We start from the raw sequence: 25,674 nt of genomic DNA on the forward strand, positions 1-25,674 counted from the left end.
GTCCAAAGTTGTACACCCCTGGTGTAGACAATACTAAGCTTGACGGATCAGTGATCAGATCTGTATAAAGCAGCTTCCTATGCAACATATGGGGAAGGACCATAGCTAAGTGCAAGAGCATCTACTTTTCATGCAGAAGGCCCCAGATTCAATCTCTGGCATCTCTAGGAAGGGCCTAAAACCTAAAGAGGGCCTAAATTCCCGCCTAAAACTTTGGAAAGCCACTCCCAGCCACTCCGGGACATCATTAGACCGTAGCCTAATGGGCCGCCAAGGAATGGCTCAGAGCTCCAAACCAGTTACCTCTCTTTCAAAGGGGGGTGGGCGGGTGAGTGGGCAGGAACCGCTGCTGCTGCTCCAGCAGCAATGGTCGCTTCTCGCCTTTCCTCCCTAAAAGGTGCTGTGCTGGGGACAAAACGTTGGCCCCAAAACCGCACTTGACTCCTCCAGTTTCCCTTTGGAAACAAGGAAATTATTCAAATATAATTATTCCTCAGTTATTCTTGGGGAAGTATAATGGTGTTTAATTATCAAGAGGGGAGCTGCAGGCCTGAGCCCCGGATCTTCCGAGTACCTAGCCGTCAGGGTAGATAACAGAGCAAGAGAGACGAACGGGCCTGCCTAGGTAGAAGGCCTAAGAGGTTTACATCCAAGTCCTCCCCGCTCAGTTTCCCTACATGCCCTTTCTGTGTTAGCCCAAAAGTAGCGAGAGAGACTGAGAGAGAGAGAGAGGTTTTGCAAGATCAAGACCTCAGCTAGAGACATTCACGTCTATAAAGAACACATCAAACAACAAGCCTTGAGCTGCCTGGTTTGCATTTCATTTCCATTTTCTGGCAGGAAACCAATGCCGTTGCTCAGGGCCCTGGACTCAAGCGATGCATAGCCTTTTTCCCACGTGGAGTGCCAGCATGAGAAGCTCTCTCTGACACTGTTTAAAATACATATTAAAATGTGTGAAGATTAGTTACCTTGGGTTGGAAACCTCTTTTGTTACTGAGAAATGCTAGCATTCAGCTTAATTAAATCCGACAATATCTTAAATGCTCAGGCCCTCCTTATGACTTGCCACAGTGTACGCTATTACAGTTCCTAAGGTTCTGACTAGAGCCCAATTCAGACCTTATGCTGCACAAGTGTACAGATGGTCCATACACTCATGAATGTGTTTGTGTGTATGAATCTACCTGCGTTCATTTTAAAAGTGAACCTGGGTACAGGCCCCTCACAGACAGAAAGCATGCTGCTGCACCTGTATTCAACATAACATGTGAACAACTATACAGGTGAAACTCGGAAAATTAGAATATCGTCAAAAGTCCATTAATTTCAGTAATGCATTATTGTTCTATTCTTCAATCCTTGTCTTCTTGGTTCCATGTAATATTCTAATTTTCTGAGATTGTGGATTTGGGGTTTTTATGAGCTGTATGCCATGACAAATTAAGGCTGGACTTATCTCACTTTGCATGTAATGCGTCTGTCTCATATATCAGTTTCACCTTTTAATTTGCATTACTGAAATTAATTGACTTTTGCACGATATTCTAATTTTCCGAGTTTCACCTGTACCTGTGTAGCAGGGTTTCCTCTAAGGCACTCGCGCATTTTTTGATGTCTGCTCAGTTAATTTTAGAACCTGCTCAGGTTGAATCAGGAAGGCCCCACTCTGATTGCACGTACGCACACACTGCCTTGATATTGCCATCCAGAACAAAACTCTTTCCTCATACAGATGAGAAAGAGACAATACTGCTTTGTAGATATCTATACCAGTGTACACCATATACTTATTCTATGAATATTGAATAGAACACATGAGTGGGCCTTAGCCCTTGTGTATATTCCACACAAGCAAAGGGCGGTATAGAAATCGAATGAATGAAGCAAAGAATATGATTTTCAGTGCAGAACTGAGCTTCTGGGCAAACAGATGCAAGATGCAAAAGAAGAGTCCAAAGTCTCAGGGTGCTGTAAAGTTTGGGCTTCAACAAACAAATTTTGCTTCAATAAACAAATTTTACAGCACCGTGGGACTTTGGTCTCATCTTCTGCACCTGGACTGGGTGCTTCTCGTTTTTCTTCATTTCTTCAAACAGATGCAAGGACATAGAGGTTAAAAAAAATTAAGAGGTATAGACTGACCAAAGTTGGTGTAATTTTGTAGAGAAATATCTGAAGATCAATAATTCACAGGTTTGAACTCAGTGATCTTCACTATTTTTCAAGTGAGGGCAATTACGGCCATACACACACACACACACAAAACAGCCTTCAGTGCAAGAGCCATTTCCCACTGTGCTGAGCTCCACACAGTGCTGCACTTTTCTCTGTGCTGGGAGGGCCCTTTAAAAGAGACAGACCCCCCCCCCTTAAGAGTTCTGTGGAGAAAGCCTGGGGAGGGCTACACTTCCCAGCACGCTGGGCATGCCTGCCAAGATGACGCAGAGGCTCAAGTGGGCTCCCCACAATAAATGCGATTGAAAACATGTCTCACAGTCATGGAATCTGCTTCCTGTTTAGCTTTAGCTCGTTCCTAAAGTGGTCAGTCCTGAATGCTTGACCACCAGTCACAAGAACATAGCCAGTGTTCTGCACTGAGTGCCAAAAGGCCTCCTTGCAAGTGTACTTTACAGTGATTTGTGTGGCATAATAGCCTTGTGTTGCTAAATCATTCCTGGGAGTAAAAATGAGTGTGCCGATGCACGGTTATAGATCTGCAAAGACCATTATTCTGAACTAGCTGTGCCAGGTGCAGAGCATCTGCGCCTCTAGCTGCCTGCCCTGCCGCTGCCCCGCCTGCCACCGTTTCCTCCCTTGTCGTTTTCTCTCCCACCCCCACCTGGCTTCTTCCTTCCCCTGCCCGCTGGCCCACCTGCTGGCCACCATTGCCACCTTCTTCCCTGGCTACTGTCACCGCCATTTTGCCCACCCATTCTCCTGCCTGTCCCCCGCCATTATGCCTGCCCGTGTGGCCCGCCGCCATTTTGTCCTCCCACTCATCCTGCTGCTGGCCGGCCAGCCACCGCAGTTTTCTTTAGCCACCGCCATTTTTCCCTCTCCCACAAGTCCCATGGTTAGCCTATCCGGCAGCTCTCCAAACTCTTGTGAGAGCTGCCATGCATGGGATTAGCCATGGGTATGCCTTAGGGAGTATATAGATAGGCAGGAAAACTGATTTCCACAGGAGAATTATATATGCATCTAAATCTCTCCCATTTAAATAAATGGGAGCTTAGAGTGCTAAATCAAATCACTAGACCAAGGACTACAACTCCCATCATCTCCAGCCACAATGGCCAAAGGCCAGTGCTCAGTTCTGCACTGAAAATCATAGTCTTTGCTTGTGTGGAACATTAAACTCACATCTAGCTTGGCCCTAAATACACTGAAATCAGCAAGATGGCTAGAAGCTGGTGATTTGTGCGTTTAATCCTAGGTTTCTCTCCTGCCATCCATTATTGAGTGCTACCCAACGGCAAAGGTAAGCTCTGGGGGCCTTGGCAAAAGCCCGATGAACAATCCTTACACATAGACCAGGACAGCTTATGAAACTAGGAAGGGTCCAGAGGAGGGCAACAAAGAAGGCCAAGTGTCTGGAAACCAAGGCCTATGAGGAACAACAAAAGGACAGGGCTGGGTGTGTTTAGCCTGGCTAAGACAAGATTAAGGGGGGATACAACAGCTGATATCAAGTATCTGAAGGAGGAGCAGACCAGTCCTCCGTTGCTCCTGACGGCAGGACTTTCAACTGATAGGTTGAAGTTACAAGAAAGCAGACTTAGGCTAGACATTGGGAAGAATTTCCCAACTGTAAAAAGTGGAACTGCCTGCCTCATGCAGTGGTGGGCTCCCCTTCTCTAGAGCTTTTCAAACAGAGGCTGGGCAGCCATCTGTCAGGGATGCGTGCAGAAGGTTCCCAGTCTCCTCCCTGGTAGCATCTCCAAGACAGGGCTGAGAGAGATTCCTGGCTGCAATCTTGGAGAGGTCGCTGCCAGCCTGGGTAGACAATACTGAGTTAGATGGACCAATGGTCTGACTCAGTAAAAGGCAGCTTCCTATGTTCCTATGATGTAGTTATTTCCTGCTCTGAGCAGGGAGGGGCTGGACCAGAAGTCCTCCAAGGTCCCTTCCAGCTCTAACGTTCTACAGTTCTATGATGTCAAAGAACTAAGACTGTCAACCTCCTGCAGTTCCATCACCAAAGCTAAGCAGGTTTTCGCCCAGTTCAGAATAGGAGAACACTTGGAAACAACCATTGCAATGCCACAATGCCCCATTTGTAACCATCACTCCCCAGGGAGGCCCACCTGGCACCTTGTTATACCCCCAGATCTTTTAGAAACAATTGCTCTTTAGCTTTGTTAACTGCCATTTTAATCTGCTGCGGCTAATACTGTACTTGCTGTTTTAGCAATTGCTTTTATTGGACTCCACTCTGGTTTTGGGGTGGGTTTTTTTAATCAACAGAAGAGCTGCCTAAGAATATCTTAAGCAAACAAACTCCAAGATTTTCAACTGATTGAAGCGAATTTTGGAACACTCTTCTCCGATGCCCCACAAGCTCTGCATTTGACTCCATCCTCTCTGGCACTGCACATGCAGGTCAGAGACCTTTTAGCTTCAATGTGCCTGAGACTGGTAGCTTTCTCTTTGGAAAACAGCAAGAGACCTACATGCTTATTTCTCTCTTGCCCTTTAAAATAATGTTTTCTTGATTAATCATTTGCCTTTTAACAAATACCTTTTATATTACTTTTTAAAAAACCCAATATGGAGAAACTGAAAGGTGAAAATAACTTATAGTTTAACCAACAAAAGCTCCTACTCATTGTTAGAAGAAAAGGCCATCTTCTTCTGGCCTTTTCTGGCCTTGAAGGTCCTGGTTCTGACCTTCAAAGCCTTGTGGGGCTTGGCGCCTGTTTACCAACAGACCCGCCTCTCCCAACCAGTTACATCCTGTCTGGTTAGATCATCTCAGATGGCCCTTTTGTCGGTCCCCGATTTCCGAGAGGTTCGGGGCTCTCGGATCCGCGAATGGGCCTTTTGGGTTGCTGCTCCACTTCTTTGGAACTCTCTTCCCCTTCAGATCCGTTTAGCCCCTTCCTTACTGATCTTCAAATCTCTATTGAAGACTTTTCTTTTTCGCCAGGCTTTTGCCCTGTAGTTCACCTATTTGTTTTTTGTTAGTCACTTTAGTTTTTAATTTAGAATGTAATTTTTAATGTTGCCTTGTTTGCATGTTTTTGTGCACCGCCCAGAGTCTTCGGAGTGGGCAGTATATTAAATGTTTCAAATAAATAAATAAATCTTCATTTCTGACTTCTGGTGGTAGATTCCAGTGTGTTGCGATAATACAGAGGGTAGCTTCACACATCCGTCGGAAATAGAGTAAGGAGGAACCAGTGGTGCCCCGTGAACACAGGCTCCCATGTGTACCTCCTCCCGTGTGCACCAGTACCTCTGCCATTTTCTGTGTCGTGCAAACCCAGAAAAGTTGGGTGGGCAATGTTGGTTCCCCTCTGCCATGCTCCGTCCAACTTTTATGTTGGTTACAAATGACAGGTAAATGCTGGATGGCAAAGGGGTCCCCACATCCTCCACCCGACATTTCTGGGTTCATGCCACATGGAAAATGGAAGCACCAGCAAGTGTCAGGAGCGTCTGCTCACTGGGTCCTGCCAATTTCCTCCTACTTACTTTCTGGTGGTTGTGTGAAGCAGCTCAGAGAGAAAGAGAAAGATACCGGGACACCCTTCACTTACAGCCCCACTCAATAAAATTGGCCCTTCCAAATTAGTTATCTAGAGGTTCCCGATCATGCTACCAATGATTTAGAATGTGAATATGCCACTTTCAACAAAAGAAGTTCACAGAATGGTTTACATAGCAAGTAGTATGCAAAGGCAGTTCCCTATTTCAAAAGGAGCTCACAATCCACACACACCCCAAAGAGGGATGCCAGCAACAGCCACTGAGAGGTACCCTATTCGGGACTGAGTAAGCACAGTTGCATCCCCCCTGCTCAATATAAAACCACCACTTTAAAAGCTGCCTTTTTGACCAGTTAGCAGGAGCAATTAGAGGTTCTAGCACTATGAAAAACACATATTTATAGCGCCGATTCCAATCCAGATAGTCTTTGTCCAACAGTATCCCAAACTCACATTTCTAATAAGTGCTAGAGTGCTGCCAACTATCTGGCTTTGTAAAACTAATCAGCATTTCATATCTGAAGGCTGGGAAATTATGTTTATTGTGTGCTACACTGCCTCAGGGTTCCATACAGACACAAATCAGCACTCCTCCATAGGCTGAAATCTTCCTGGAAAAATTGTGCCATGCAAACTGGAAAGAAAGAATTCTAAGGTGTAGATTACAGAGGTTGTGACATCCTAATTGTGTGAAGTCTGCCTTTCTCTCCTGTGCCTTTATAAAATTTTCTTCATAACCAAACTGGTTTTCAATACTTCTTCCTCCAATTTGTCTGCTTTCTCGCCATTTCCAAAGTAAGGCACAGATGGAGTATTCCCAATCTCCCAGCCATGATTAGGAAATGTGTGTCTGCCATGGGCCCGGCTCTTTAATGCCCTGGGCCTGTGTGGCCCTTAATCCTGGAGATGTATATCTGCCACAAGTTCATTTGCTGGTCTTAGGCAGGTGACTACACCTCACCCCCAGCTTCCTGTAGATGAAATGGGTGTAACTGTGTTATGGCTGCTCCAAGAATGAACACAATAAATATTAACAAATCTGAAGAGCTACAAGTAAAGGTTCCTAAGCTAGGGCTTGATAAATCCCAGGTGCCAGGGAACCATGGCACCTAGACATTTAACCAGTGTACTTAGGCTAGGATATTCAGAGGTAAAGCTATTTAATTAAAAATCCATATTTTCCCCAGGCAGCCCTGTTTCGGTTCTAGGTATGTGATGCTCCCCTTCCACAATGACTATCACTAAGTCAGGTAATTCTGTCAAGTGTCCATTGTCTGGGTCCTGGATGCAGAGAAAAGTGGTCAAGGCCTGCTCCAAACAATTCAGAGGGGTCAATGAATTGGAGAAATCCCCCACTCCCACATCCCCTCACCCCCAGCACAGAAATTCACATTTTGTTCAAAAAGCAGGCATAGTCAGGGACATGAAGTCACTAGAGAACAGCAAATGTGAAGTGCTACTAGTAGGAACCCCAAAATAATCTGTGGTGGGGCAGGGGGGAGGAAAATATTTCAGCAGAGGGAAAGATACTGTAGCCTTGCCATTTCCTTCCTCCAAGCCAAGTATGCCTCCCCTGCCCTTCCTTTTGAAGGAAGCTGCTTTCTACCGAGTCAGACCATTGGTCCATCTAGCTCAGTATTGTCTACACAGACTGGCAGCAGCTTCTCCAAGGTTACAGTCAGGAGTCTCTCCCAGCCCTATCTTGGAGAAGCCAGGGAGGGAACTTGAAACCTTCTGCATGCAAGCAGGCAGGTGCTCTTCCCAGAGTGGCCCCATCCCATAAGGGGAATACCTTACAGTGCTCACATGTGGTCTCCCATTCAAACGCAACCAGGGCAGAGCTTGCATAGCAAAGGGGACAATTCATGCTTGCTACAAGACCCCTATTGGCACAGCGGGGAAATGCTTGACTAACAATCAGAAGGTTGCCAGTTCGAATCACTGCTGGTATGTTTCCTAGACTATGGGAAACCCCTATATCGGGCAGCAGCAGCAATATAGGAAGATGCTGAAAGGCATCATCTCACACTGCGCGGGAGGAGGCAATAGTAAGCCCCTCCTGTATTCTACCAAAGAAAACCACTGGGCTCTGTGGGCGCCAGGAGTCGAAATCGACTTGACAGCACACTTTACCACAGGACCAGCTCTTCTCCCATTCCCCACCAAAAGAATCTGGCAGGGGGAGGTAAACTGAGACCAGAGCATTTATATCACATAGTGCACCCCCATAGACTCCAGTTCCTCCTCCCACAGTAATCCATTTCACTATAGGCCTGTTCAGATTATTGAACATATTTCTGTGTCAAAGACCGGTACAGACACCTCTGAAATGCCAGATACAGACAGGAGGTGAATGCTCTACCTGCACTCACTATAACATGTGAATAACTGCACTTGTATGTACTGTAGGGCAGGGGTGCCCAACCAGTGGAACTCCAGATGTTCCTGAGCTACAACTCCCATCTTCCCCAGCCACAATAAATTGGAGCTGGGAGTTGTAGTTCAGCAGCATCTGAACAACAGAGGGGATTCAACTGGTTCTGGATGGTGTTGCGCTACCCTTGAAAGAGCAGGGGTGCAGCATGGGGGTGTTGCTGGACCCAGCTCTGCTTTTGGAAGCTCAGGTGGAGGCGGTGGCCAGGGGTGCCTTTGCACAACTTTGGCTCGTGTGCCCTTTCTCAAGAAGGCAGATCTGGCCACAGCTACCCACATCTTAGTCACGTCACGGCTGGATTACCGTAACAAGCTCTACGTAGGATTGCCCTTGAAGAATATCCAGGAACTGCAGCTAGTGCAATGTGCAGCAACTAGGATTTTATCCGGAACGGTCTGCTGGGGTGATATTACATCCATTTTGAAAGAGCTACATTGGCTGCCAATTTGTTTCCAGGTCCAATGCATGGTGCTGGTTTTGACCTTTACAGCCCTTAATGATGTGCACTCTGGATATCTGAGGGACTGCCTGCTCCCAAGGGTATCCGCCCATTTGACAAGTTCATTGGAGGGGGGCTCTGCTGTCATTCACACGGGACAGGACCTTCTCAGTTATTGCCCCCAGACTTTGGAACACTCTCCCAGCGGGCATCCACTCCTCAGTCTCCATCACAGTTCTTAGAAAGCAAGTGAAATCTTGGCTTTGCACTCAGGCTTTTATAGGAGTGGTGTTTTGTTGCTGCTTCTCTGTATCTTATGGTCTTACTGTTGTGTATGTTTTTTAAACTTTTAACTAGATTTGTATTTTTATATTCCAGTTTAATATTTTTATTGTGTAACTGTATTATGGTTTCATTAAAAAAAAATATTTTGTGAACCACCTTGAGATTGTTTTAATGAAAGGTGGTATGAAATATAACAATAAAATAAATTAAATTAATTTTAAAAATCTGGAGTACAGCAGTTTGGAAACCCCTGCTATAGGCCTAGTGAAAGGGCTGAAAGCACCCTTTAAAGAGGAAATACAGCAGGCAGAAGAACTAAGAGTCCTCACATCTCGTGACTCCTTGAGCTGGCCCTGAGCTTCCCACTCAATCAAATATAGTTCCTTCAACCTCCTATGGCCCAGGGCAGACACAAGGGACAAGCAGAAGTGTGCAAATGCAACCTTAAGGTGTGGTCCTTGGACAGCGATCTAGAGGAGGACAGGACACATCATGGAAGACAAGAGAACCCATTAAGGAATGCCAAGGCATCCCAAAACAGGGTCCTTTCCTCTCTCCATCCCATGCACCGGGAATGGCTGGGGTGTCTGAGAGGGAAGGAGCCAGATGAAGCTTGGGCAAGGACTCCAGGAGAAAAGGGCCTCCCTCTCCCGCTCCCACCCAACCACCCTCACTCATTCACTCTGTGCCCTATTCCCTCAGCCCTGCTGCAGAGCAGCTGCACACTGATCAAACAAGGAACCCCTTGGGGATCAACAATATCCTTCATGCTGCAGAACTGGACATCTTGTGGCTTTCCAGTGCCAGGTGTATTGTGAGTAATGAATTTTTCTACCTTCAAATACGTTGATATATATATTTTATTTTTTAAAAAAACCTTCAGGAAAGCAGTATTCAGACATTATGTTGCACAAGTGTTCAGGTGTCCGTACCCAGAGACGTATCTAGGGAAAATAGTGCCCAGGGCAAGCACTGAAATTGCACCCCCTGTCCAAACATCTGACACCCATCTTTCAGATAACTTTACCATAATATCAGCTCAAAAATACAAGTCAAGCTTGTTAATCTTTTAATATTTAAAAAACTATACAGCAGTGGACATAGCCAGAACAAAAAATGCTGGAAAAATACAAATTTCAATATGCTGGAGCTCATGAAATACCCAAATACTATGTGGAGGTGTACTTGAAAAACAAAACAGAAGTGCCTGTCTAATTCTCTACTATGCATTGTAGCATCACTATTATATAAGTTTTAAAAATAAATGGAGAATTGGACTTTTCCCAGATACTCCAAAAATAATTAAAGGATATACAGAGAAACTCCCAGTGGGCCTTAATACTAAGGATTTCACACTGATTCAAAGACAAGCTCACCATTAATAGCCGTATTAAGACATCACATTTAAGTCATTTCTCACAAGAAGCAAAGTAAGAGGAAATGAATACAATCCTAGCTCATAAGCTTCAGCTCAGTATTCACAAGCCCTGATTCTCTGTACATAGTGCCAAACTAAATATGTGTACAGTGACTTATATTATATTAAATTTAAAAAAATGTTTTTACCTGTAGCCCCTTTGGTGGGCTTCCTAAAGGCCATGGGGGGGCATCTGCAAAGGTTCCCCCTCCCTCTGCCGGCCTCTTAATTCACTGCTGCAGCCTGTCCCAGGCTGATTTTTGGGCCTGTTTGGGCCTCCAAAGATTGGTGTGGGGGCCATTTTGGAGGCTGCCACGCATGCTCAAATGGCCTCTACGAGGCTTGGGGCCTCGCAGGGAACATTTGAGCATGTGCAGTGGCCATTTTTTAAAATATTTTTTTTAATGGCCACCAGAAACAAAATGGCCACCGTGCATGCTCAAATGGCCTCTGTGAGGTCTGGCATGACCTAGGGCCTTGCAGAGGCCATTTGAGTATGTGTGGTGGCCATTTTGTTTTTGGCAGCCATTTTTTTAATTTAAAAAAAAATGGTGCCCCCGTTCAAGTGGCCTGTCTGCCGCACCCTAGATACGCCCCTGTCCGTACCCGTGTACATTTTTGTGTGTGGATGACTCTACCTGCATTCATTTTAAAGGTGAGCCTGGGTACAGGCCCCTCAAGTACATGGCAGAGATAGAAAATGCCCTGCTTACCAGCATTCAATACAATGTGTTAATAAATATACTCGTGTACGGATCTATATCTGAATACACTTGTCGTATGAGTATTGACAATGACATGAGACTAGGGCTGAAGTGTTGCACACAAAGAAAAAATTCCAAATGTGGCCATGATAACACTAGCAGTCATACGAGCCGTGCAGGGCAAGAAGTGTGGAAGAACAGCCCAATCCTATGGACATTTATGTGGCAATAAGCCCGGGTTCAATGGTGCTTACTCCAAATACGTGCACACAGCCAACAAACTGCAATGGCATGTTATGAAGAACCAGGGTGGTTGCTGGAACCAGCCACCTGATGTTGAGTCCTTCCTTCTCCCTCCATAACACCTTGGCTCAAGGTTCCCTATGGCAGGAAGCTGTCATGCTGTGGGCCTGTTCCACATCATTGGTGCTACCCTGGCATCAAGACAGGGGTACACTGAACTGGATGCAACAGAGAGGTTACATGTTCTTTGCAACACAGAGTTCCACCCTAAAATGAGAATTGTTGGGGCTATGCAACACACACACACACACACACACACCCATCCAGTCTGCATCAGAGTTGTCAGAATCCCATCAGTCCTGGTCTGAAGTTCTGTGCACAAAGCTCAGAATGTGAAACTTCCAAGATTCTCCATTCTGTGCCAGAGGCCCTACTTTTAGCCCCACCACTGACTCTCATCCAGTTGGCCAGGAATAGAGGCAGGGCCCTTTTGGTTGTGGCCCTCCACTTTGGAATGCCCTCCTGGCAGAGCTCCACTGGGCTCCTTCTCTTAGGACTTTAAAAAAGAATTTAAAGATCCTCCTCTTTAAAGAGGCTTTTTAGCACTTTTTCCTGCTGTCTGTATCAATGATCTTTGGGTTTTAAAGTAGGTTTCAGTTGGGATTCTGGTTTTTAGCCCTACGTTTTATACTGCTTTGCTGCCCATTTAATTTTAAGTTTATGTTCTTTTACTGCAATTTGTTGTTTTGAGCAACAACAATTTTTAGATAGTGAGCCCTTTGGGGACAGGGAGCCATCTTATTGATTTATTATTTCTCTGTGTAAACCGCCCTGAGCCATTTTTGGAAGGGCGGTATAGGAATTGAATGAATGAATAAACAAACAAACAAACAAACAAACGCTGAGCAACGTTGTGCTTGAAGGGCAGAATATAAAGATTTTAAATAAATAAATAAAGCCAGCCCCACTGAACTCACTAGGTTCCCCTTCGGAGCGCAGCAGTCATGTTGCTAAGCATAAAACTTCCCCATTCTTAAAATTGATGCTGACGCCAACACAGCAGGCACCAATCTTTCATATTTCGAGGTGGGCTTCCTGTCCGGTCCATGTCACAACCAGGACACAGTTGAGAACAGGTGCCGGATGGTGGCCAATCGTATGCTGCCGTATTTGCAAATGGCTGGTGGCACCGGGGTCACACAGAGGCAGTAATGCGGAAACAGGAACCCAAGATGAAATACTCATCAGAACAGAGGGGATTTGATGGAGATTGGAGAGACCCATTAAGAAAATTAAGCATGTGATCCTTTTGCACCCCTCCACACAACCAGCTCCTCTCCCAGCTCTCTGTTGCTCAGAGGCAGGACACCGGGACCTTTTTTGCACAGCCTGGCCTGACGGTTGTGAAGGAGTGGACTGGATGAAAACATTCGCCTCCCAAAGAGAGCAAAGGCAGGGGAGAGAGAGTGGGGGGGGGGCTAAATGCCTTCTTCGCTTGTTAAATACAGCCGACACTATGCAGTAAACAAAGCCAGTGAGGGCCTTTTGGCAGTAGCTCCTTAGAAGCCAAAGCGAAGGAATTTGGGCAATAAAAAGAAACTGGATGACAACTGAGCACTTGAAAATTAAGTGGTTTTCTGCCTTTTTTTCTACAGGAGGAGGAGAAAACCGGGACAGCCATTCTGAATCATAAAACTCAGTCAGGCCATTGGCATCAAGGGTATCCAAGCAGCACCATAAAATATTTCCTCTTATGGGGACAGAAAGGGGGTTCAGTTGCCATGCAATATGCAACCAACGCTGTGTCTCCATCAAGATCATAAAACCGCTCGCGTGCTAATCCTACAGTCTCCTCTCTGACGTGTCGTTTGTGAGCACGGTTCATGACCCCAAGTGCAGCTTCTCCAGGGTAAAGGGCAAACATCCGAAAAGGCTGACTGCTTGAGTTACTTTGCTTTGACAGGGGTCTACCCTGATAGCCCTAGAGCAGGGCTGCACAACTCTGGTCCTCCCGATGTTTTGTACCACAACTCCCATCATCCACAGCCGGGGGGCAATAGCAAGGGATTATGGGAGTTGTAGTCCCAACACCTGCAGGCGGGCCCAAGTTGTGCAGCCCAGGCCTAGAGAATAAAAGGCCGTGTCAGACGTGATGCATAGCAAAACCCGGATTTGCTGCTCAAGAGACATTGGCCTGTTATGATACGCATCTTGGCAAACACGCATGCTTTAAGTGTACACTGACGATATTTTAAGTGTACACCTAAAGATGTGGTGTGAAGTGGCCCCATGAGACCCAAACTAGACAAGGTGATCCAGGGCCGTTGACAAAGGGAGGAGTGCTCTTCAGACTGCCCCCTCACCCCCACGCCCTGTTGCTAAAGTTATTTCAAGTCTCTTCTCCAAATTTTCAACTTTCATGCATACAAAAGACAGTCGCCTCCAGCAGTGTTCCCTCTCATTTTTTTTTTAAATCTGTGTACAGAATGAGTTTTGTTCTGGGCGGCAGCATCAAGGCAGTGTGTGCACACACATGCATCCAGAGTGGGGCCTTCCTGATTCAACCTGAGCGGGATCTAAAATTAACTGAGTGTATACCAAAAAACTTGTGAGCGCACGCACACCTTAAAGGGCCTCCAGACCTCGTGGATATAAGGAAAAACTGACGCACAGCATCCTCCGCAACCGATCAATTAAAAACACACACTCACAAGTTGCATCCACGTGGTAAGAGTACAAAAGCAGGGGGAATGACTGATGAACATTCGAGCCCTTGGCTCTTCTCTAACCTGGGACGTGCCTGGTTGCCCAGCACCAACCTAGCTCAGACAACTTCTTTGTAGTTTTTCCTAAGCGCATTGCCCCACAGGCAAATTACAGTTGATTGCAAAAGGCTTGCTGGTAGAATATCCCAGCCATAAATCAATCTTGCACGTAATGATTCAGCATTGCTCCCTCGTCTCTCCCCCTCCCCCGATAATTCACAGGAACACTGGAAGCTGCCATATACTGAGTCAGACCCTTGGTCCATCTAGCTCAGTACTGTCTGCACAGACTGTCAGCGGCTTCTCCGAGGTTACAGGCAGGAGTCTCTTTCAGCCCTATCTTGGAGATGTCAGGGAGGAAACTTCGAACCTTCTGCTTGCAAGCATGCACGGGCTCTTCCCAGAGCGGCCTCATTCCCTAAGGGGAATATATAGTGCTCACACACGTAGGCTCCCATCCAAATGCAAACCAGGGCCGAACCTGCTTAGCAAAGGAGTCAAGTCATGCTTGCTGCCACAAGACCAGCTCCCCTCCCACAGATTCATTTCATCCATGCGGTTTCCTTCTCCCCAACGTCACCTGCTGCCTACACACAATGACGACACTTAAAATTATCGTAACATTTATACAGCTTTTTTCTTCTTTGAGTGATTAAAGCATTTTACATACAGGAGATTAAGAACACTGGAAGCTGAGAGCCAGTGTGGTGTAGTGGTTAGAGTGTGGGACTAGGACCCGGGTTCAAATTCCCATTCAGCCATGATACTAGCTGGGTGACTCTGGGCCAGTCACTTCTCTCTCAGCCTAACCGTTCTTCACAGGGTTGTTGTGAGGAGAAACTTAAGTATGTACTACACCGCTCTGGGCTCCTTGGAAGAAGAGCGGGATATAAAATATAATTTTTTAAAATATATATATATATACTGAGTCAGACCCTTGGTCCATCTAGCTGCTGGTCAGAGTTTTGTCTACTTTGACTGGCAGCGGCTCTCCAAGGTTTCAGGCAGAAACCATTCTGAGCATACCTGGACATGCTGCCAGGGACGGAACCTGGAAACTTCTGTATGCAAAGCAGGTACAGTAACTCTATCACTGAGTTACAATCCCATCTTTTTGCAGTCCTTATAACAGATCTGTAAGGTAGGTCAGTATTATCAAACCCCATGTTGAAAATGGAGAGAGGGAGCTGATAGAGAGAGGGGGGGAGAGAAGGGCCGATAAGCATCCTGGCAGAAAAAACTTTCCAAAAAAATCCCTCTCTCATATTTATTTTTTTAGAAAAATACACCCCACTTTTCTCCACAGGCATCCAAAGCAGCTTTACAACAAGCAAGTTGAAAGCAATTTTAAAAAACAACCACCCAGCAGCAAAACCACCAATAAAATTAAAAACAAACAAAATCAAAGTGGGGGGACACATAAAGAGCTTTAAAAAGCACGACCAGTGGAAATCAGAAAACACCTGCTGGAACAAGAAGTTCTTTCACTTATGCTAAAACACAGGCAGGGAGGAAACCAATTGCTCCTCCCTCTTCAGGGAGTTTCTACAAGGTGGGAGCCACCACACAGAAGATCCTGCTGGGTGTCACCACCAACTGGGCCTCAGAAGGCACTGGAGCACACGGAAGGGCCTCCCTGGAAGTTCCAAAGGAGAGGACAGACTCAGGTGGGGAAAGGTAATCCTAGAGGTGCCTAGGCCCTAAGCTCTTTAGGGAACCAAAGGTAACGAACACCACCTTGAATCGCATCTAGAAACAGGCTAAAAACCAACAGCCAGGTCTCTTGGACACTATGCGACACCATCTCCGAGACGCAAAAACAATGTCTGTCTAAGAACTTGCATTATTTCTATAGCTATTCTGGCGTCCCCCTAAGAATCCTGGGAACCACAGTTTGGCAGGGCTGGACAGCCCTAGTGCCTTTCACAGAACTACAGTTCCCAGAGTCCTCTAGACATCTGCTATGAAAATGGTTAAAGCTTGTGGCACAGATCTGCCCAGAATGTGTGCACACCATCGCTATCGTAGTATGTTTATGCTTCCCTAGCTGGAATGGCCACTGCAGACCGGGACCGGCAATCTGGCAATTCTGGCACAAACCAGCAGGGCTGCTGCCTCCCTGACCCCACCTCTGTGCATGACAATGGGGAACCGTATCCCTCCCCCACCTTCTCTCTGCATCTTCAATAAGGCAGAGGACAGCACTCTCTCTGTCTCCTGCTCTATAACTTTCTCTCCTCTCTTTTTTAAAAAAAAAGTTTATAAAGTTTATTAAAGTACTAGTGGGCCCGGGCACAGAGCATCTGTGCCTCTAGTGCAGCCGGGCCCACCACCGCCTGCGCTGCGGCCGGGCCCGAGAGTGCCGCCGCCGCCGCCGGGCCAGAGAGTGCTGCTGCGGCCGGGCCCGGCCAGGCCCGCCGCCTCGCCTCCGCGGCCGGGCCCGCCTGGCTCCCCGGCCATGGCCGCCACCGCCGTTCTCCTGGGTGTGCTGCCAGCCAATCAGGCACCCCCTGCAGCCCAGCCAATCAGCTGGGCTGCCGGGACGCATTTCTCCTGGGCACACCCAGGAGAATTATATATATAGATTTTAAAAAAACAAAAAACAAACGTGAATGAGACAAAATATTGTTACAACTCTTGAAGCATAAGACAAAGGGGAAAACTATTCAAGCAAATCAGGGAATACAAAAGGGGGAAAAAGAGAATTTACATCATCTACTGGCCTGGAATAACTGTCTCTTCTCAAGCATCCTTTGCACTTGGTTCAATTTTTCATACCCCCTCATTCTCCTGCTACCTTCAGAACCTTTTCTCTTTGTCTCTCATTTCTTCTGTCTTCTCTCATGCATCCTTTCCTCTCTGTTCCCATTACCATCCCCTTCTCCCTTCACCTTACATCTCCTGGGCACTTTTCACACAGGAGGCTTTGCCACAAAGTTGCCCCAAAAGACGACACCAAAAAGTAGATTTTTTTTAACCCTGGATATAAGTCAGGCTACACTCTAATGCGCAAGGAAGAACCCGGATCATGTGTGAGCTGCTCCCCGATAGCTCGCAGGGACTTCGGGGTAAATCAGGCCGATATGTGAATGCACATTCTCCATTCCGGAGGAGCTGTGAGCTAAAAGCCCTGTGTGCAGGGGCATAACTACCATTAGGCAAGGGGAGGCAGCAGTCTTGGGGCCCCACGGCCTCAAGGGGCCCCCCAGAGGCACATCACATGACTTCCCACCCGCCCATGTTGAACCCCCTATGAATTATGTTGAGTCTCTTGGAGATCGGCAGGAGCAGAGAGTAAAAAAACTAGATTCAATGTGAACTAGATATTCACCGTATTCATAATGGGGATGTGAGTGTGAGTGCACTATATATTGTGAAGTGTGTTTGTGTGTGTGTATCAGTGAGGGGCCCATTTTAAAATCTTGTCTCTGGGCCCCCTCCAACCTTGCTACGCCCCTGCCTGTGTGAAAAATGCCCTGGGAACAGAGAGTTCTCTTTTCAATCCCAGTAGCTGGATGTAGGGCAGAGACTATGCAGAATTATTATTCAATTTGTAATGGGTGCAGTGGTTAATTTCTTAAAAGAGAACTTCCAGGACCTACCTGGATGCCAAAACCATCTTTTTACCTGGAAACAACTGTCCCCAAACCCAGCCCATATGAGAAAATGGCTAAGATTAGTCAGCGCTAGGGAAATGCACTTTGCTCATGCTCAGAAAACACTCTACAATTACCTGACATAATTCATATTTAATACTTAGAAGAGAGTAAATTCCATTGGACTCCATACTTCATTCTAAGCAGACATGCCTAGAAGGAGGCTTCATGTATGAGAAGGGGCAAAGACTGCAAAGGCAAAGTGACTGCGGGAGAATAAGGCTGGGAAGTTGGTGACAAGGCTATTCAAATGTGGGATATTATGTCCTCTCCATGCTTGCTTTTTAAAAGATTGGATTCTTGGTTTTTATTGTATTTTGACCAGTTTTTCAGTTTGGTTCTGTGACTGCATCCTACTTACTAGCATTGTGTGTGTGTAAATAGGGAAGTCGCCTTTTTAAAAAAGTTTTTTTAAAAATACATTTCCCACCAGAAAGTGGTTTCAAGTCACCTGGCATTCCTTTTTTTCCTGAATGCTGCTCACAGGCAGCTGAAATTAAGGCTTGAAGTTCCTGTTTGGCTACACCCCTCAAAATAGGCAGCAGCCATGTTGACTGTGCTGTAATAATTTAACCCAAAACAACTCTGAGTTTGAAAAATACAGAAGGTACAAATGGTATATAGTACTGGTGTGCAAGAGTACAGCAAAAGGAAGACTGGGGGGGGGGATACTTTTGTGTATCCCTAAGGAAATAAGTGAAATAAAGCAAGCATAGATGCTGTGAGAAAGGAAAAGTTGTTCAGTGAGAAATCGGTGTTGTCCATGTATCAGGACTATGGCACGGATAATAATTTGTACAATTATTGTACAAATGACTTAATGTTTGTTCTCCCCACCATCAGTGTTCCCTGTAACAGGGGTTCCCAGACGTTGTTGACTACGACTCCCAGCAGCCCCAGCTACAATAGCCTTTGGCTGGGGGTGCTGGGAGTTGTAGTCAGCAACATCTGGGGATCCCTGTTACAGGGAACAATGCCCACCACTGTTATGTTATGCATATTTCTGACAATTTTATTTGCTCCATTTAACCTCAGAACTGCTAGGCCACAGTGCTTTTACCCTCCTCCAACCTTGTATCTCATAAGGAGAAGGGGCTGCTGAGTTCCTGGTAAGGATGAGACAATCATTGCGTGACAGACAGACATTCAACAGGTGCAACTTCACCTAGCAAATGGATAGAAGCAGAACCTGTTGATATTCTGCCTGAACTTCAGCTGCATGACTGTCAGAACTTCAACTGAAGTTCTACACTCCAAATGTTGGGGGGACACCACCTACTGAATTTCTGCCTGCCATCCAGCTGCTAGACATAGAATGGCAGGCAGAAACTATCCTTCTTGTAGCAGAATCCCTAGAATTACTGCATCTATTTCAGTGGGTGTACGGCTGGTGAGGATGTGGCTTTTGGCATGGCCATGGCTACGGGGCACGGTTGTCCGAGTGAGTGTGGCAACGTGGGCTGCATGCTGTCTCTGGATTGGGGGTATAGGGCATGGGGGGGCGGATTTAAGTGACACCTCTGGTGCTGCAAAAGAAAAGAAAAAACCCACACCTCCTGCCAGGGCTGATTTTTCCTCCCGGTCCATCAGTGGAGGGAGCCCTGTGAGGCCAATGCTCTCCTCTACTTTCTAGGACAGGGACATCGTGCTGTAGCGTAGCTAGGAGGAGCAGGGACCCTGCTTTCGGCTCTTTTGCATGCTGATCCAAACAAGGCTTTGCAAATCCATGCAGCAGCACATTAACAATCCAAGTGTGAAGAGTTTTGCACAAGCCATTGGCCCACCCACAACTGCTTGCGCACACACCCTGCGCACACACCGCCCACTGCAAAAAGTTATCACACGCAGCCACTGCCACACTTAAAGGGTCATGGGAATCAGCCCCCACGTTCTGGAAAATGGAAGAGATAAAGGACAGAGAGGAGTGGAGGAACACACAACCCCTTCTCGGTCGGCCATCTGGCGGCTGTTTCCAGCAGATGTTCCTGCTTCTACTTACAAATGTTTTGTTATTTGCTCTGCTCCGTAATTGTAGTGTTAGGCTGGTTTTAAGGTCGTTTGTTTTCATTTGAGCTGCCTTTTTAGGGATGTACATGTTATTTATAATGTGGAGGGTGGAGAAGACAAGAAGGAAATCCAGCAAAAACGGCAGCCAAGGCTGCACTGGGGTGCCCTGGGCCATAGCTCCGCCCACTTTTGGCATCAAGCTCCGCCCACAGAACTGAGTCAATCTAATGGCCCCCCCATTAGATTGACTCAGTTCTGTGGGCGGAGCTTGATGGATTGTTCCAAAAGTGGGCGGAGCTTTGCGGATTGTTCCAAAAGTGGGGAGGGCCAGCCTACCGGCTCAGCACTCCCCATTTTTGGCAGAAGCCATGCTTGATATAGTGCAGAGCTGCACAGCTTTGCCCCTCCAGCTGTTTTTATACAACAGCCCCCATCACCCCCAGGCACAATGGCCAATAGTGAGGGATGATGGGAGTCGTAGTCCAACTTTTAGGGCCAAAGCTGTGCAGCCCTGATATAGTGCATGCTGCCTGGCTCCTCCCAGATATAGGCGTTGTAGGAGAGGCTCTCGCCAGATTATCTCCTTCCGCTCTATTCTTGAACGTGTCCCTTGCCACTTTGCAGATCGTACAAGGGCAAAGGTTGTTCAAAATCAAGTTTCGCTCCTGAGCAGCACATGCCTAGAGTTCTCCAGGTGGTCTGAAAGGCACTCCTATCAAACAAAGGCAGCCCAATCCTCCAACGCCAACAATACAAGTTCTGAATGAGTAGGGAGAGATCATTAGTGGCAATGATGCATGGCCGAGTCCGAAGGGGAGACTATTTCGTACCAAGTTAGCATTCCTAAAGTTATGCTGAAATCTTGGCTGCCAGAGCACTGAACCAGGAGCCGTCATATCCTGCCATACAGAGGGAGGAGGAGGCAGCTGCTACATCAGCAGGACGGGCCGTCTGTACATGCAAAGCAGCATGGGCAAGGTGTGGGCCTGTGGCTATCACCTGCCTCCCTGACTTCCTCCAAACAGCTAGCAACAGATCGGAAAAGGTCTCCTTATTCAAGTGTGAACTGACATCTTTCTCTCTCCACCACGTACACCCTACGTATTTTCAGAGGGCAGAGTGGGTCCCGTGTGCACAACCGCCACACACACACACCCGCAACCTATCGTAAAATTGTAATGCACAGGCCTCATCCAGAATCATTTTGGTATGCTAAAGGAAACTCCATGTGTCATGCACTAGACTGACACATTATACAAACTCCGAAGTCTATAACTCAGAAAATGCAACATACAAAACAGTCATAAGCGGTGTGTTTTAAACAAAATATCCAGTGCAACATCAGAAGCAAATTCATATAAAGGTAACCTATTCCTGACAGTAGGAAATGGGATGTGAGAGAGAGATGAAGATCTGGACTTTGCACCTGGGGACGTAGGTTCAGGTGCCACTGGTTCACTCAGTCACTTTCTTATTTATTTATTTATTCGATTTCTATACTGCCCTTCCAAAAATGGCTCAGGGCGCTTTACACAGAGAGATAATAAATAATAAGATGGATCCCTATCCCCAAAGGGCTCACATTCTAAAAAGAAACATAAGACAGACACCAGCAACAGTCACTGGAGGTCCTGTGCTGGGGGTGGATAGGGCCAGTTACTCTCCCCCTGCTAAATAAAGAGAATCACCACGGTAAAAGGTGCCTCTTTGCCCAGTTAGCAGGGAGAATGACAGAGAATGCCTACTGAAATGCACTAGTGTGACGGCTGGGGACCAGTCTGGGGCATTTTCTCTGCTGGGAATCAAGACAGCCTGTTCTGGGCACTAGCCACTGGAGACATTATTCCCTTTGAGTAAAAACAAGACTATCAGGCTGCCTGCTTTGTTAGGCCAATGGGGAGAAAGTTTCAAAGACTGCTTGTCCCCTGGGAGTGTGGAAGGGAAGAGTGTGGATTGGAACAGCGGGCACAGTAGACTGGGCTGTCGGTAGAAAGAGGGAGCTGTGTGTATATCGTACTGGCCTGGGATATTGGATATCCACTGCTTTGAGGAACAGGGCCAATAATGTTTGGAACAGGGCATCAGGAAGAGGTTCTTTACCCTGCCCCATGCCCTACCCCCACAATGAATGGGATGAAGTGACTGATGAGTCACCCTTCAAATGTCACACAACTTTGACCCTCCAGCTATTTGGACTGCAACTCCCATAATCCCCAGCCACAGTGGCCTATGGGTAAGGATTATGGAAGCAGTAGCCCAACATCTGCAGGAGGGTCAATATGTGCCCTAAATGCTCCATGTGCTGGATGGGTGGGATATTGGGAGTCTGCAGCAGTAATCCTTCTAATTTTCCCCCCATCTCTGTGCAGAATGAGTTTTGTTCTGGGTGGCGGTATCAAGGCAGTGTGTGCGCACATCCATTCAGAGTGGGCAGCCTTCCCGATTCAACCTGTGGTGTGATATGGCCCCATGAGACCCGAATTAGACAAGGTGATCCAGGGCCATAGCCATGGGGAGGAGTGCTCTTCAGGCTGCCCACCCCACGCCCTGCCACAAAAGTTATTTCAAGTCTCTTCTCCAAATTTTCAGCTTTCATTCTTACAAAAGACAGCCGCCTCCAGCAGTGTTCCCTCTAATTTTTTTAAATCTGTGTACAGAATGAGTTTTGTTCTGGGCGGCAGCATCAAGGCAGTGTGTGCACATACACATGCATCCAGAGTGGGGCCTTCCTGATTCAACCTGAGCGGGATCTGTAATTAACTGAGTGGGCATTAGAAAATTTGTGAGCGCGCACACACACGCATGCCTTAGAGGGAACAGTGGTCTGCAAGGTCTCCCCCTCTACACAAACGGACTATGAGTTCAGGTACCTCTCATTATATGAGGGGAACATTTAAAAGGGAGAGAGGAAAAGTGTGAGAGGAGAGGGAAATTATTATTATTGTTACATTTTATATCTCACTCTTCCTCCAAGGAGCCCAGAGCAGTGTACTACATACTTGAGTTTCTCTTTCACAACAACCCTGTGAAGTAGGTTAGGCTGAGAGAGAAGTGACTGGCCCAGAGTCACCCAGCAAGTCTCATGGCTGAATAGGGAGTTAAACTTGGGTCTCCCCGGTCCTAGTCCAGAACTCTAACCAAGGGGAGAGAGGCACGCAGGAATGGCACAGAGATACGCATGCAGGGAGGGAAAATGCACTTGGCCTCACTTCACGCCTGTCTATGAAGATACCCAAGTCCAGGCTTTGCCAGCCTTGGGTCCCTAACTGCTCCTGGACTACAACTCCCATCATCTGCGGCTAAAATGTGGCCATGGACGATGGGAGTTGTAGTCCAACCACATCTGGAGACCCACGGCTGGCAAATCCTGAGGACTAGTCCAGTCTGTAGCACAGAGATGGCTCACTTCTGTGTTCTCAGGAGACCCCGTGCCCCAGACAGCAACCTGGGAGCCCTACATCCGCACTGCCACACAAACCAACCCCGTGCTGAGCGGCCAGGCTGCGCATTCAGAGTTACCACCCAGCAGTTACAGAACACATGTATACTCAAAGCCCTTACTAGAAACCTTAATGTCTGCATCTCTCTCTAAAAGTGGATTTCTCTCTGCTATACAACATTTAAAAACAAACTTTTAAAAACTTTTCTTTCCCAGGGAAGCCACAGGCAAGAGTTTTATCACGGCTCCACAGGTTTATCACAAGGCTCAACGGCAACTCTGCACTCGCTGAAGGGAGCCCGAGATAGAAGCCAATAAATATTTGAACAGGCGATAGGGCTGGATAAAGCAGTGGGGGGGGGGGCTGGATCCTGCACCCAGCCTGCCAGGTGGCCACGCCTGCAACAGGTGCTAAGAAACTGTGTCCAATTGGGGCACATAAAACTATATAAAGGAGCTGGCTGGGTGGAGGTACCCAAGTGGAAAGGTGCAGGGATGTGTCAGGAAGGAAGCAGAGCATACAGCAATGACTAGCACACACTTAATGTGAACACTTATGAGCCTGGCGCCATCTTACAGGACCCCATCACCAGTTACACACACACACACAGTTCTTTACTTTCAAAATTAGAGAGAAGAGAATCTCACAAGAGAGAGTGTTCCACCCTATAACAAAACCTAGTATCAGATGCATGGCATACGGAATTCCTCGGTAGTGGGAGGGAGCCACTCTGCACATGCTCAGAGACTCTGCCTGTCTGAAAGTTACAACTCCCTTTACTGCCAGCCCTCCCTTCTAAACCTAGCAGCGTGGAATCCCCAGTCCATTGATAACCAGGTAGGTACTGCGCCGGACAACCGCGTTTGACAGCGCAGCGGTGAAATGACTTGACTAGCAAGCCAGAGGTTGCTGGTTCAAAACCCCGCTGGTATGTTTCCCAGACTATGGGAAACACCTATACTGGGCAGCAGCAATATAGGAAGATGCTGAAAGGCGTCATCTCAGACTGCGGGAGATGGCCATGGCAAACTGCTCCTGTAGCCTACCAAAGAAAAGCACAGTCCTCTGCTCTGGTGGCCAGCAGTCAACACCGATTGGACGGCACACTTTACTTTACTGCGCTGAGCCACTCTGCACATTCTCAGAGGCACGGCCACTCCTCCGTGCGAAGCTTTGAGCCCCAGCATTGCGAAACAGGGCGACGCCCTGACTCAAGAGCCAACCCTTCGCGCTACCGATGGAGACAGGAGGAGGCGAGGAAGGGAGGCAGGAAGAAAATGCCCCCTGTTTTGCGGCCCCACGTCCTCCTCCTCCGGGCCGGGGCCGCCCCAACCCCCTGCCGGCGCGTGGGGGAGCTCACCTGAAGTAGTAGACATCGCTCTTCCCGGCGCTGAGCCCCGACTTGCGGATGACCTCCTCCTTCTTCCACCCGGGGGGCAGCGCCGGGCAGTCCATCCTCTTCCCTCGCTTCTCCATGCGCGGAGCTGCCGCGTCGACGGGGCCGAAGAGGCAGGGGGCGGTGGAGAGCTTCCAGCCGAGGCCTGCCGGCGGGCTCCCCGACCCCTTAACCGGGGACTCACGGGGTCGGGGGATGCTGCTGCTGCTGTTGTTGCTGGTGCTGGTGCTGCTGCTGCTGCTGCTGCTGCTTGACAGGCGAGAGGCGCCCGGACGGCAGCGGCGCCCGCGAGCAGGAGCACGTCGGGGCGCCCGTCCAGCAGCGGCACCCGCCGGCGCCTCCGCCTGTGCCGCTGCTCTGGCCGCCACCGAACTCTCACGGCCGGCGCTGGGAGGAAGAGCCCGGGCTGCTGCGCGCGCAGCGCTCTCCTTTTGCCCGGTGGCTACAGCGGCAGCGGCGGAGGAGGCAGCTGGAGCGGCGGCGGCGGCGGCTGCTTCCGTAACTGAGCCTCGGAATCCGTGTCATCGGCGCTCGGAACTGCGGGGTCATAGAGCCCGCGTGGCGTAGCCAAGGGAGGGGAGGGTGACGGCACGCCAGCCAGCCAGCCAGCCAGCCGCGGGTGGGCAAGCCGCCAGCGCCCGCCCCAGCCAGGCCAAGCGGGCAGCCCCGGCTCCCTCTCGCCCTTAGCGCCGCCTCCTCCGCCCGTCCCTCTCTCCTGCCCTCCCCCGCTGCCTAGTGGCTAGGCGGAGCCTGCCCTCCCTCCTTCAGACGGCTGCCGCTCCAAACAGCGTGCCTGGCTAGCCCTGGCACAAGGAGGCGGGCGGGCGGCTGGCACAGAAGGGGCAAAGTGCGTGCCTGGGTGGGCGAGCTGGGTCCAGATTTCTGGAACAGCGATGGGGGGGGGCCGGGGGAGGCGAGGACAAGCTACTTCTTCTGGGGCAAGCCACTTTTCTGCTCGCCCGCAGCCGCCCTTGCCTGGCAGCTTCCCACGCAGGAGCGCCTTTCCGACGTGGAGAATCCGGGCGCCGGCAGCCAGGAAAGTAGTGTGGAGGAGTTTGGGACTGTTTCTGCGATGGCAGGGCTCAGTCAAGGGCCTGGCAAGACGAAAGCGGTAGAATCTCTGAGCATGTGCAGAGTATACACCCTGTTTTCTGAGAGGCCCGCGATTCTTCAT

At 48.3% G+C, this 25,674-nt stretch overlaps 1 protein-coding gene across 2 annotated transcripts in view; it reads right to left on the reverse strand.

The window, feature by feature from the left end:
- The window catches only part of MBD2 (methyl-CpG binding domain protein 2), an 84,594-nt gene extending 59,386 nt beyond the window's left edge, over nucleotides 1-25,208 (reverse strand). Inside the window, exon 1 of one of the 2 annotated variants that reach the window (XM_053298999.1) lies at nucleotides 24,465-25,208. In XM_053298999.1, the coding sequence (XP_053154974.1) occupies nucleotides 24,465-24,580 (116 nt within the window). In that variant the 5' untranslated portion in view covers nucleotides 24,581-25,208. The remainder of the gene's footprint in view (nucleotides 1-24,464) is intronic. The other variant, XM_053298998.1, reaches the window with a different exon arrangement.
- Between the last annotated feature and the right edge of the window lie 466 nt (nucleotides 25,209-25,674).

Source organism: Hemicordylus capensis, chromosome 2 (genome assembly GCF_027244095.1).
Source record: "Hemicordylus capensis ecotype Gifberg chromosome 2, rHemCap1.1.pri, whole genome shotgun sequence".
In the NCBI taxonomy this organism is placed as follows: Eukaryota; Metazoa; Chordata; class Lepidosauria; order Squamata; family Cordylidae; genus Hemicordylus; species Hemicordylus capensis.